The 14,411-nt window shown below is 44.0% G+C and overlaps 1 protein-coding gene across 1 annotated transcript in view; it reads right to left on the reverse strand.

Annotated features, from left to right (window-relative positions):
• Nucleotides 1-1,294: 1,294 nt before the first annotated feature.
• The window catches only part of FCHSD2 (FCH and double SH3 domains 2), a 382,474-nt gene continuing 369,357 nt past the window's right edge, over nt 1,295-14,411 (reverse strand). The window contains exons 17-21 of the mRNA XM_040339308.1: nt 12,600-12,777; nt 10,187-10,407; nt 6,925-7,057; nt 5,205-5,293; nt 1,295-2,945 (exon numbers count right to left, since the gene is read on the reverse strand). Of these exons, the coding sequence (XP_040195242.1) occupies nt 2,862-2,945; nt 5,205-5,293; nt 6,925-7,057; nt 10,187-10,407; nt 12,600-12,777 (705 nt within the window). The 3' untranslated portion in view covers nt 1,295-2,861. The remainder of the gene's footprint in view (nt 2,946-5,204; nt 5,294-6,924; nt 7,058-10,186; nt 10,408-12,599; nt 12,778-14,411) is intronic.

The following is a 14,411-nucleotide window of genomic DNA, read 5'->3' on the forward strand; positions in this document are numbered from 1 at the left end:
AGATTAACTAAATATATTTGAATAGGAGCTCACTAGAACTGAAAATAACTGAGATAAAAATAACTGAGCTCACTAGAACTGAAAATAACTGACACACTGCACACAGCCTCTGCTGAGCCACATGGCAGACTTCAAGGAAGTAATGGAGGAAAATCACCTTCATACCCAAAGTTCACACAATATCAAAAACACCTAAAGCTGTATTCCACTCTCACCAGTCCCGTAAAATGTACTTATTGGGGCTTGTAATAAGAAAAACTTGTAACAGTTGCAATTAGACATGTGCACAGGATTTTTTTTCGTTTTTTTTTGTTCTGTTTCATATGGTTCCGTAGGTTCGTTCCCGTTCGTTTTTCGAAAGACGCCCGTTTTCCTGTTCGTTCCCGTTCATTTTTCGTACGACGCGATTTTTTCGTATTCCGATCGTTTCGTCGTTTGGTTACCGTTTTATTTTCGTACATGCGGGATGGTTCGTTACTCTGTTTAATTCATGTTCGTTACTTGTTAGACAATAATTTTCGTGAATTTTCGTCATTTTGTACTTTCGTAAATATATCGCGGGATTCACGGCACTTTCAACACGCGGCTCATCCATATTAACTATTGTTAAGCCCCATACACTTGGTCAGACTTTTTTAACAACAAACATAAAAACGATCGTTTTACCGAACGTTCGTTCGTTTTTAAACTCCATCAGAAAACCATTTTTGGGTTCCAGGTTCAAAAGTCTAGCCAACTGATCTCTCCCTTCAGACGAAAATCCACAGAAAAGTTTATTTGGCTCTTCTGTACTACTGTACTCAGAACAAAAGAGAAGCTGCTTCACTAACTAACTACACTCACTGCCCATTCAAAAAAACGAAAATGACATCTATAACAAAAGATTTGTATTCTGTATTTTGAAACCAAATTACGAACAGAAAAAAGGAATTCAGAATACAGAATACAAATATTTTGTTATAAGATGTCATATGAACATACAAACAGAAAAAGGAATCAAACAAAATAAAGAATGCAAGTCTTTTGTTATAGATGTCATATTCGTTCTTTTGCCGTTTTCGTTTTGTCGTATTTTCGTCGGATCGTTCGTTCGTATTTGCGGTTGTTCGTTATGCGACTCATTCGTAATCCCGTCGTTTTCGTATTTTGGTGCTATAATTTTTTTGTATGTACACATTATTCTGCGGGTACGAAAATGAACATTTTCGTGCGAAAATAACATTCGTACGAATGGGAATGCACATATCTAGTTGCAATAGAATATCAAACTTATTGGGGGGGGGATGATCTTCCTATAAGGTATATACTAGCAAAGTAGCGTATATACAGCCTATGGTATACACTGGCAACCTTATTGTTCCTGACGTTAGGTCTCTGATCTATATTTTTTTGTAAGATTTATACACATTCTGCACTTCTATATCTTGTACTGTGCTTATCGATGAACTTGTAATAGTAGGTCTCTGAACTATATTTTTTAACAGTTGAACTGTGGCACTACTTTTGGTATTTTATGGTACTTTGTTCACGCCGGCGCCTCCTGGCCCTTTAAGAGGCGGGTCTTAAGAGCACACGACGGCCGTGATTGGCTGTCACGTGATCCGAAGACTCTCGATCGCAAGCAGCGATCAGGGGCTTTCGGGTAGGCATGGTAACTGTTCCAGGAGTGTGCAACATGTATGGGCAGCAATTCACGCAAATATGCGCCCACTCAGCGCCAAGAGGCCACATATTTGCGTGTGGCCAGCGCCAAGGGGTTAATAAAATGTTCTACTGTTAAAAAATAAATAAAAATGATCTGCCTATACACAGACCACTTCCTATCAGTAGTCTTAAAGCTGAACTCCAGGCACAGAAACTTTCATCTAAATATAAAACTCTCCACTAACAAAAGGATATAAATCCACTTGGTTTGCAAAGGAGGTTGGTGCATACAAAGATGTTACATTGTAAGAGTTGCAGTGACATCAGCGCTGGGCAGTACACAGCTTGAGCAGAGCAGTGGGAGGGACTCTGCAGGCTCCACCCACAACAGAATGCCTGTAGAAAACTACAGGAGGGGGCGGAGACAAGACCAGTCACTCTGCACAAGAAGAGAGTGCAGCAGTGAGAGGTCTTTATTACAGGAAGCTCCTGCACACACTGGATTACTGCACAGATCTGGAAGAAATACACAAAGCACTCCAAGATTTAAGGAAGAATACACGACACTTGTATTTAGACAACAGTTGTTTGGCCCGGAGTTCAGCTTTAAAGGAAGACCCTGAAACTTTCCTGTACACAGCGGAGCTACCCAAATTAGTAACTGCACTGGAAATGAACCCTTCACACGCCTGCCATCAGCCTAAAATGGCCCATTCCAGCATGCTGTAGGGCAAAACCAAATACAATGGCAATCACAACACAAGCTTCTCCATAACATAAGGCAATATGTATTCTAGGTTCACTGATCCATTGTACAGTTTTTATAAAGACGGAACTGGTACTTTTACTACAGGGGGAGATATGTCTGAAAACAGGGACAAAGATGAGGTAAATTAAAACGTAGAAAAATAAAAAAAGAAGAGAAATATTTTCTTTTTTTTTTGTATCCGTTAAGAAGGTGCCAGAGCTGCACTACCCCACCGCTGCTATGACCGCGCCTGCGATTGCACTTACAACCCTATTAGTGTCCTTTCAGGGAGCTCAGATTCCACTCGAATCGGAACATAAAAACAAAAACAAAAAAAAAGGCACAAAAATGTCCATCGTGTTTTCTCAGTCCCATCTCTCAGGATCTAGACATGCAGAAGGTGCCTAAAAAAATCCGGACCAAATGACGCATTTGGCCCGCGATTGCAGCAGTTTTCCAGATGCCGTTGTTAAACCAACGTAATTTCTACATCTTCCGTCTTTTCTGGCTGCCGCCGGTGAGCCTGTGTGGGTGGGGGTGGGGCCGCTCGCACCTGGAAAGAGAAAGAAGAAAACACAATAAACCCCTATAGCTAGATTCAGGTACATTGCCGCATCTTTGCGGCGGCGTAGCGTATCATATTTACACTACGCCGCCGTAAGTTAGCTAGGCAAGTACTGTATTCACAAAGTACTTGCCTGCTAAGTTACGGCGGCGTAGCGTAAATGGGGCCGGCGTAAGCGCGCCTAATTCAAATTAGGCTGAGGGGGCGTGTTTTATGTTAATGGGGGGTGACCTGATGTGATTGCCGTTTTTTACGAACGGCGCATGCGCCGTCCGTGTACATATCCCAGTGTGCATTGCGGCAAAGTACGCCGCAAGGACGTATTGGTTTCGACGTGGACGTAAATTACGTCCAGCCCTATTCACGGACGACTTACGCAAACTACGTTAAATTTTCAAATTTCGACGCGGGAACGACGGCCATACTTAACATTACTAGTCCAGCTATTTGATGGAATAACTTTACGCCTGAAAATGCCTTACGTAAACGGCGTATCTTTACTGCGACGTGCGCACGTACGTTCGTGAATAGGCGTATCTATGCATTTACATATTCTACGTCGAACTCAACGGAAGCACCACCTAGCAGCCAGCCTAAATATTGCACCCTAAGATACGACAGCGCAAGCCGTCGTATCTTAGATAGGTTTAAGTGTATCTCTGTTTGAGAATACACTTAAACTTAGGACGGCGCAGATTCCAAGTTAGGTCGGCGTATCTACTAATACGCCGGCCTAACTCTTTATGAATCTAGCTACTAGTGTCCAACCTGCGCCCCTTTGGATATTATTGCACAGCCTTCAGGATCCCTGCAGATACTACTGGGTGTTACTCAGTCAGGGAAAAATACTCCTAAAGCCTAGTACACACGGGCCGACCGTCGGGCGGCATCGGCCGGTTTAATAAAAACTAACCGACATTCGGCCCCGTGTGTATGGCAGCCGGTTCTGTCGGATGACCATGTTGGAAAACCAGTAGCCGACTGGCTCCCAATCAGCGCTCTCAGCCAATGGGAAAGAGTGTTCTGGCGGTGGGTCGTCCCTGTCAGAACACAAAACAACAACAGAGGAGATCAGTGCACTAACGTTGGATCGCATGTGGTTTCTCGCACTGCTCCGGTGTGAACCCAGGCTGAAATCATCACGACAAGCCTGGGTTCAAACTGCATGCGATTCTTTGCAGTGCGATTTGTGCCCATTCATTTTGTATGGATGCAAATTGCACCACAAAGTATCGGTACGCAACGAGTACTTGACTGAAAGTATTGGTACTCTTATTCGCAGACCAAAAAAAAAAGGGTATCCATCCATGCAACCCTTTCAAATATGGCACAAGTATTTTTTTAAGGTGTTGTAGGGGGCATAAATGTGGGATAATAGATTGGTAAAGGGCTACAACATCACTGATCTCTAGCAGCCTCATATAATGTGTCTCTTGTGTATCACAAGTCTCCTGAAGAATGTCCTCCAACAGAACCTATAGTATGTCTCAATTTCCTATCTCTTGTAGCATGCCCGTAGTCTCCAACTACCTCTCGTGGCATGCCTGTAGCCTCCATCTCTTTTGGTATGCCCGTAGCCTCCAATCATCTCTTGTGACATGCCCCTAGTCTCCAACCATTTTTTGGTGGCATGCCCGTAGCCTCCAACTATCTGTTGTGACACACCCCTAGTCTCCAACCGTTTTGGTGGCAAGCCTGTAGTCTCCAATCATCTTTTGTGGCATGCCCCTTATTCTCCAATCATCTTGTGGCATGCTCCCAATCTCCAACCATTTTTTAGTGGCATGCCCATGGTCTCCATTTCTTGGGACATGCCCCTAGTCTCCAACCATCTCCCATGGCATGCCCCTAGTCTCCAACCATCTCTCACGGCATGCCCCTAGTCTCCAACCATCTCCCATGGCATGCCCCTAGTCTCCAACCATCTCTCATGGCATGCCCCTAGTCTCCAACCATCTCTCACGGCATGCCGGTAGTTTCTGATCATCACCTGTAGCAAGGCCGCAGTATCATTACGGAAATGTTAGCGTTAGGTGGACAATACCTTTGAAAAGCTCAAGCCTGAATTCCCAGCTAGCTGGACTTTTTGTACAGAAAGTTGGAAAAACAGCTGTAAAAGTAGATTATTAAATAGGGAACTTTCTGTGTAGCCTTAGAATATATAGGACTAAAAGAGTACCCGTCTCCAATACATAATAGGCACTGCGTAACACTATAAACCGAGGTTCGTTGATGAAAAACACTTACAGGGCGTAGCTTGCCTTGATATCCATCGGGGGTGATCCGTGGAGGGTGCGGGTGCGACGTTGAAGGGGATTCCAAGTTTATGGTATTTTCTGAAAAAGAGAGAAAACAATTAACATTTGGATTATGACGAATGACAGGTAACGTGAATAACATGGATTATATTGTTACAATCGAATCGGAAAGTGTATGGGCTATATGAGGCAGCAGATGTACATGTTGTCCCTAAAGTTGATGTGTTGAAAGCGGAAATATAGGTTAAGAGTAAGGATTTCAGCGACTTTGATAAGGGTAAAACTGTAATGGCTTGATAACCGGGTCAGAGCAACTCCAAAACTGCAGCTGAAACTGATAGTATGTTCCCGGTCTGCAGTGGTCAGCATAGCTCCCAAGTGTGCCTGATTTCGAAGGACTGTCCCTGATTTGGAAAAAAGTCCTTATGTCCCTGTTTCCTCCTCATTTGTCCCTCATTTTGGCCTGATCTATATAGTTGTATATAAAATGCACCATCAAAAAGTGTTTACCGGTGCTAAACCTTTCATGAAGTTTCTAAATTGCTGCATTTGTAAAATCCAAAAGCCAACGTAAAAGGAATAATAGTGGCAAAAAAGCGCTTGTGGGCTTAACCAATAATTTTTTTGTACAATTCTCCATCATTTGGGGCGTGGCAGCAGGCGTGTCCTATGCCTACATAATTTTGCTAATAGGTGCCCCTCATTCCCATCTCAGAAAGTTGGGAGGTATGGTGGTCAGCGCCTACCAAAAGTGGTCCAAAGAAGGGACACTGACAAATCAGTGACAGGATCATGGGCAACAAAAGCTCACTGCTGCATGTGGGGAGTGAAGGCCAACCCATGTAGTCTGATCCAATAGAAGAGCTACTGTAGCTCACATTGCTGAAAAAGTTAATGCTGGTTCCGGTTTGAATGGTGTCACAACACACAGTGCATCACAGCTTGTTATGTATGGAGCTGTGTAACAACAGACCAGTCATTGTGCCCATGCTACAACGAAGATATTTGCCAGCACACCATGGATCGACACAAAAGAGCGTCCAAACGGATAGTTTTATTGCATGATCACAACACAAGGATCACAACTCTCCTTGTGTTGTGATCATGTAATAAACTATCCGTTTGGTTGCCATTTTGTGTCGATCCATGGTGTGCTGGCAAATATCTTCGTTGTGACTTGTACCCGTATCCAGCTGGTTGTTGCTGCCGCACCCAAATTTGAGAGCTCACTAAGGAATGTGTGCGATAGGAATAGGAAGTATTAATTGTGCCCATGCTGACCCCTGTCCACAACCAAAAGCACTCACAATGGGCACGTGAGCATCAGAACTGGACCATGGAGCAGTGGAAGAAGTTGCCCTGGTTTGATGAATTCAAGAATAGTTTGAGGAACAGAATAAGGAGTTCAAGATGTTCATTTGGCCTCCAAATTCTCCAGATCTCAATGCAATAGAGCATCAATGAGATGTGCTTACAGGACTTAAGGATTGGCTACTAAATGCTTGGTGCCAGATACCGCTGCATACCTTTAGAGGTCCAGTGGAGTCCGTGTCTCGACGGGGAATGGTGTGTGCTCAAAAGGTTATGGATGATCGGTGTATACAAGTTTGTGGGACTCATTAAAGTGGCTACATAATAATTATTCCAGAAGGTTAACCGGTTGCTATAAACGTGCTTCAGCTGTGAATTTGGCAGCATTTCCTTCTTACCAGTGACAGACGGGGAGCGGGGGAAGTAGATGGAGCCCCGTGCGTTGTCTGGACTGTACATGGGGCTGGTAGGAGGCTGGTCGTACAGCGGCAGAGGAGGGAGGGACGTCTGGGGTTTCGGTAAGGGGGATACCTGTAAATGAAGAACAATCATGGTTTCAGTAAAACACTGATACTGTAAAGTCTGCACTTTTAATCAAAAAGGAACACAAAGAGCATTAACAAAAAACGTTATTAATGAGGAATTACGTAACAATACAATGCAACTAGATTGCATCTTTTTATTTAAAGCGGATCTTCAGCCCCCAAAAGACAATGTGGGTGTACCTGGCTTCAGCCTCCTCCACCACATTTTTAAAAGTTTATTATAAAAAAAAATTGTGCTGTGTGGCAGCACTTCCTCCTTCACCTAGGCAGGAATGACATTGCACACACATGAACAGATATGCTAAAGGGCTCTTGCTGGTCTTCTGGACCCTGCAGAGACCTTCAACGTATCTGTGCATGTGGGGCTGCCATGCAAAATGCACGAGGATGATGCAGAGGAGGAGATATGGGACCCCTTTTCCAGCACATGCATGAGCACAGCTCAGCACCTGCGCAAATGTGCTGCAGGGCTTTGCCAGGTCCCGAAGGCTGGGCAGAGCACTTTGGCGCATTTGCCAGACTAATGAAAATGGTGGCACCAGTGGGGGAGGGTGGAGTCACGATCAAGCGGACTAAAGTTCCCCGTTAACTTGAACCCAAGAGGCTGCTCTAAGGTAATGCACATTTACCCAGTCACTGGTAAGCAGGTAAGTGCACTGGGCTACAAGGCTGGTCAGAGTTTGTAAACTCCCTAAATAAGCAGTAAATGTAATAAAGACAAATTTGTGTTAAATTCTTTAACCACTTGACAACTGCCCACTGTATACATACGTTGGCAGTCTAAATATGGATATCTCGGTAACAGCAGCAGCTGCTGTCACAACCGAGGTATCCATCTTTTCAGTGGGCGGTCCAGTTTACGATAATGGTGGTCTCTGCAGCGGATTCACCGCAAGATCACTGTTATCGGTGGTGGGAGAGGGCCCCCCCTCCCGCCGCTCTCCTGTGCCCTCCACCAATTACCGGAGGAGGCGATCGGGTTCTTCTCCTACCTGGGTATGGATACGAGTAAGAGCAAGATGGCCCCCACTCGTCTCTATACCATAGCAGGGCGGAAGTGACATCAAAACATCACTTCCACCCATACCTCCTAAAGGGCCAATTTATTTTTGTAATTTTTTTCAAATGACAAAATTATTTTTTTATTATTGCATTTAAGTCCAAATATGAGATCTGAGGTCTTTTTGAACCCAGATCTCATATTTAAGAGGTGGTAAAGAAAAAACAGCTGCGCCATCAATGAACCTGTAAAGCATGGACTACCATGCATATGTGAATATACTAATAAACCAGTGAAGGCAAAAAAATTGAGAAATTAAAAAAGGTGTGCAACACCATTCATCAGATACCAAATGGTCAATGTAGCTTGATCTATGTGACCATAAGTAAGATAAACACTCAAATCAAAATTACTAACTCCAAGACCAGTAGGTCAAGGTTTGAAAATTAAATGATAAATAATGAATGAAATCAAATAAACGCTATCATATTTAAGAGGACCTGTCATGCTTTTTTCTATTACAAGGGATGTTTACATTCCTTGTAATAGGAAAAAAAATGACCCATTTTTTTTTTTTAAACTGTTTTAAAATCAATAAAAGTAAAATCCCGACGAACTCACGCGCAGAAGCGAGCGCATACGTGAGCAGTGCCCGCATATGAGAATGGTGTTCAAACCACACATGTGAGGTATCGTCGTGATCATTAGAGCGAGAGCAATAATTCTAGCCCTAGACTTCCTCTGTAACTCAAAACACGCAACCTGTATAATTTTTTTAAACAGTCGCCTATAGGGATTTTTAAGGGTAAAAGTTTTTCGCCATTCCAAGAGCGGGCGCAATTTTGAAGCGTGACATGTTGGGTATCAATTTACTCGGCGTAACATTATCTTTCACAATATATAAAAAAATTGGGCTAACTGTACTGTTGTCTTATTTCCCCCCCCCCAAAAAAGCGCGCTTGTAAGACCTCTGCGCAAATACGGTGTGACAAAAAGTATTGCAATGACCGCCATTTTATTGTCTAGGGCAGTGGTTCTCTACCTTTCTAGTGTCGTGACCCCTTGATAACATTTCACAAATTGTGGGGACCCCTAACAGTAAAATTATTTTCGTAGCATGGAACCGGTACTACAGTGGTGTCTCGCAGCAGTGACACCTATGCTAAAATCAGGAGATAGGGTCTTCTCCAGCCCCTCCCACCTCACAATCCTCACCAGTCAGCGGATCTCTAGTCTACTGCCCCCCAGCCATGCCCTGAACTGAATGGGCGGCTGCGAAGAGGCTGAGTGGGTGGCCGCAGGCTCTAGGAACAGGCCAACTGGGTGGCCGAGAAAAGGCTGGGAGAGCGGTGTGGGCTTCAGAAACAGGCCAGGATTTGGTGACCCCTGGCGAATCATCATTTGACCCCCAAGGGGGTCCCGACCCCCAGGTTGAGAACCACTGGTCTAGGGTGTTGGGTTTTTTTTTTTATAATGTATGGAGGTTACAAGTAATTTTCTAGCAAAAAAAAATATTTTTAACTTGTAAACACAGAGTCTGAAAAATAGGCTTGGTCCTTAAAGCGGTTGTATACCCTCTTTTTCCACTTTGACCTACAGGTAAGCCTATAATAAGGCTTACCTGTAGGTAAAAATAATATCTCCCAAACCTGTACGGTTTAGGAGATATTCCCCCCGCATGCAGCCTCTGACTTCAGCAGCGCATGCGCTCTGATTTCCCGGCTGAAAGGTCCAGCAGACGCCGGACCTTGCCGGAAAGAAGTATCCCGTGCGCATGCGCGACATCTCGGCTCCGGCCACTCACAGCGCCGGAGCTACGATACCCGAAAGACACAGCGAGGGAAAACGTCCACTTCCTCGGCGTGGACCAAGATCACCTGCCGACACCTCGTTCTAAGGTAAGTATTTCATAATGAGTTAGTATGCGGTGCATACTAGCTCATTATGCCTTTTGCCTTAAAGGTTTTTAAAAAAAAAAACATCTGCGGGTTTACTACCGCTTTAGGTGGTTAAGAATAGAGGTCAGAGCCACGTGGACCTAAAATACAGGCTTGATGTCTCTCGAATAATTGCATTCGGTAGTAGACTTAAGAAAGACAGCAAATGTCAGCTCACCTGAATGTCTTCCATCCACTGGGAATCCCCGTTCTCAGACCCCACCAGCTCTTCCACCAACACTGATGGAAAAACGCCAACGCGACCGTTAAACTCTCCCTCCCAGAAGCCGTCGTCGTCCTGGTTCTCCTTGTTTAGGATCCGGATAATGGCTCCTTCGGGAAACGTCAGCTCGTCTTCTGTCTGGCCGTCATAATCATAAAGTGCTTTCACAAAACACACTGGGGAAACAGGAGGAGAGAAGGACAACAGACTGAATTTGTAGAAAAGAGAAATCAGCTACAGGATTAAATACCATCTTCTTGTATATTTTCTCTTCTACCAAATGCTTTAACCATAAATCAGCACATTAAATTGTTACATAAAAATAGTTTAAAAAAGAAGTTTGGGATTTTTTTTTAGAATCATACTTAGGTGGATGCACCATCAGTCTGTTGCTGCATTTGTCCGCCGCCGGTTCTAAGACTGAGAACTGAGAGCTCAATTCTCCGTGAGCAGAGAGCTGGTGACTGTCAGTCAGCGGCTCTCTGTTCTGCCTCCCCTCCCCCTCACTGGAGCGCTGGGCCGTGGAGGAGGCAGGAGCGGCTGGTTCAGGCTCTCAGCGGCTTCCTGAGAGGCTGAGCCAGGTGCTGATCCAGGCTCCAGGGTGCATCCCGACCATATAATCGCGATCTGTCCCCAGCCTGGAATGGCTCTGTGACACAAAACGGGTCGCAGGAGTACAGAAGGAAATGTACTCCTGTGATCCACAGGAGACGTACACCCAAACAAGTTTTGGCTGTACTTCTCCTTTAACAAAATAAAAAAACTTATGATCATTAAAACATGAAATAACGGTCAGTAGACTATTGTATAATTACCTTTCTTAGCCTCTCCAATGAAACGATAATGTATTGTAAAGAAAATAATTTCTTAAGTGATTGTATTACTATTCTCCGATCCTCCCTAGGTAGAAGCCCGATTTGTGAGCCTTACAAATGTTGAATGGTGGCACCGCTCAGTTGAAAATTGCAATGACCGCGCTAAACCTAATTACACTAGTGAAGATAAGGCAGCAACTCAATGTGGGATACACATGTGATAGATTATTCTAAAATTCATATTTTTAAGTTAGACTAGTTCTTTTATTAGAACCACTAAAATGTTTTCTCTGCTTATATACTTTTGATTTGTTTTTATATTTCTTTTTATATATGCATGTGTGAAAAGTATATGTCACAATAAGTGTTTATTTTCCTTAAAGAGTTTATATCAGGAATGATATATGATGGTTTTTAAAGTTACGATTGCAAAATGAAGGACAAAGGAGAGCTGTTTGTTCAGATGCCATTTCTTTCCCTCATGTTTCAAACGTGTTCAACCCTTTCCCCCTCTTCCTGTCTTCATCTGACCAGAGGATTTCTTCCAAATATGGACTTCTATTTCTTGCCCCTTGCTCCTAGACAAGCTCCTCCCCTAGCCCATACCATCGTCTGGAATAAAGATGGCTCCTGGACTTTAGCAATATGTGCCATGTGCTACAGACGTCACAGAGGGGGTGGGTGAATGGGAGGATCAGTGGGTGTGAATGTATAATGTGAACCAATTAGCATGCATATGTTTTGTGATGTCATTTTGCAAATAAAATCAACTGCCCAGATGGCACCCATTCCTCTTTCCACTTCTGGGAACAAAGCAAGCAGACTGTGTGTCCATTCTTGCATTTTTATTTTGAGTCAGTAAGCAGTACAGGTTTTCCCTGTCTTGAGTCAGGGCCTCATCCTCATCACACACAAAAAACATAAAACAAATATGGGATTTTGCACTTAAAGTATTACAAAACCCACAACAGTAAAATCAGTCTGTATATGCAGTAAAGCATTCTGGTTGTACTCACTATGGAACCTAAGGGGTTAATCCGCTACACTGTAAAAAGGCGGTTTGATCTGGTCTTCTCTGATCCTCCAATTCTTCCACTGTCCCCAATCCATCTGATAGTACAGAGCCTTGGGGGCACTCTGCACATGCTCAGTTTAGTGCGTATTGCTAGAGATTTTTTTTTTCTAGGGAGGGTGCATGTGATTGGCACAGGGCCAATCAGCACTGTACAGACAAAAGGGTCAGGGGTCCTGCAGCCTGATAGGACAGTCAGGGGAGAATGAAAACTCCTCCTACAAGCTTTAACCAGACACTGATAGAAGTCACCATACTGCTATATATATATATACTGCTGACGAGAAAAGGTATTTAGCAGTTTATATTTATTAAAATAATTGCATTTCCACGTTCTGTGTACTGTGGGAGACCAGATATAGTGAATGCAGAGTCCTGGGTTTAGTAACACTTCATGCAATGAAGAGTTTTTATTATTAAAGAGGTTTCCTCTAAAGGACAGGACTCTAATGACTGATGATGTGCAATAAATCATGCTTACCACTTGCATCGCCATTCGTGCTTCCCGAGACCATCTCGGCATCGTTGGAGTTGCTGGATGTGTGAGATCGGCTGTCAAGAGCAGCTAGCGACTGTAACATGCTCAGCAGACTGTTGGATGTGGGAAACTGGAGGTACTTTTCTGGCGCGTATCCCACTTGACCCGATTTATTCCTTGCCTGGAGAGAAAGAGGATTCAAAATTGGTGTCACGGTGGAAAAAAAAAGTAAAAGTTGCAGCCCATGGCATGTGTTACATAAACTACAACCCAAGTTTTAAATGGAGAGGCTCTCGCGCTATCGGTGCTATAAACCTAGGGGGCACTGCTGCGGTCACCTGAAATCTGTCCTAGCCAGAAACAAAAGTTTGCCATTTTTTTATGGCAAGAATTATGAACTGCATGGACTCTTCGCTCCCCATACTGACATAAAAGGTTAGATATTTTGTGAGCCATACATGAGAATTTGACACATTTGGGTTCCTTTAACTGCCTGTCTCTGACTGGTTCTCTAACTCAAGAGGCACGAAAACTAGACTAGAACCTTGCAGTGTAATGCCGCGTACACACGACCGTTTTTCGGGTTCTAAAAAATTACGTTTTTAAAGGGTCTAGAAAAAAACCTAATGGGTAGATTCACAAAGAGTTAGGCCGGCTTATCTACAGATAAGCCGACCTAACTCTGAATCTAAGCCGACCTATGTTTAAGTGTATTCTCTAACAGAGATACACTTAAACATATCTAAGATAGAACGGCGCAAGCCGGCCTATCTTAGATTGCAATGTATCTTTTGGCCGCTAGATGGCTCTTCCATTGCGGCCAGCGTAGATTATTTAAATGAGGGGATACGCCGATTCACGACTGAACGCAAACGTACGCCAGGCCTACGCCATCGAATTACGTCGTTTCCGTAAGGGATAGGCCGCCTAAAGTTAGAGCTATGCTCTAGTGGCCTAGCCAATGTTAAGTATGGCCGCCGTTCCCGCCGCAGATTTCGAAATGTTAACGTCGTTTGCGCAAGTCGTCCGCGAATCGGGAGTTACGTCGTTTACGTCCGCGTCAAAATCAATAGGCCCGTACGGCCTACTTAGGCGCAATGCGCACTGGGAAATGTAGTCGCCCGGCGCATGCGCAGTGTCAAAAAACGTGAGGTCAAGCCTCATTTCCATACAACACACCCCCTCCAAGTCATTTGAATTAGGCGCCCTTAAGCCCGCTTGTTTTAGGCTACGCCGCCGAAAATTAGCAGGTAAGTGGTTTGAGAATCACTAATAGCCTAACTAATTTACGGCGGTGTAGCCTAAAAAGGCTAGACTAGGCCGTCCTAAAGTTAGGCGCCCCTACGTGAATCTACCTATAAGTTTTTTTCAACACGATCATTAAAACGGCCTTGACTAAACACGATCGTGAAAAAAAAAATGCTCTAGCAAAGCGCGGTGACGTACAACACGTACAACGGCACTATAAAGGGGAAGTTCCATTCGGATGACGCCACCCTTTGGGCTGCTTTAGCTGATTTAGTGTTAGTAAAAGACGATTCGCGCTTTTCTGTCTGTTACAGCGTGATGAATGTGCTTACTCCATTATGAACGGTAGTTTTACCAGAACGAGCGCTCCCATCTCATAACTTGCTTCTGAGCATGCACGGATTTTTCACGTCGTTAAAGCCCACACACGACCATTTTTTACAACCTTAAAAACGACAACGTTAAAAACGTTGTGAAAAAATAGAGCATGTTTGAAAAAAAAATTGGCAATTTTTTAGAACCCGAAAAATGCTCTGGAGCCCACACACGGTCGCCTTTAATGACATA

The sequence above is a fragment of the Rana temporaria genome, chromosome 2 (assembly GCF_905171775.1).
Source record: "Rana temporaria chromosome 2, aRanTem1.1, whole genome shotgun sequence".
NCBI lineage: Eukaryota > Metazoa > Chordata > Amphibia > Anura > Ranidae > Rana > Rana temporaria.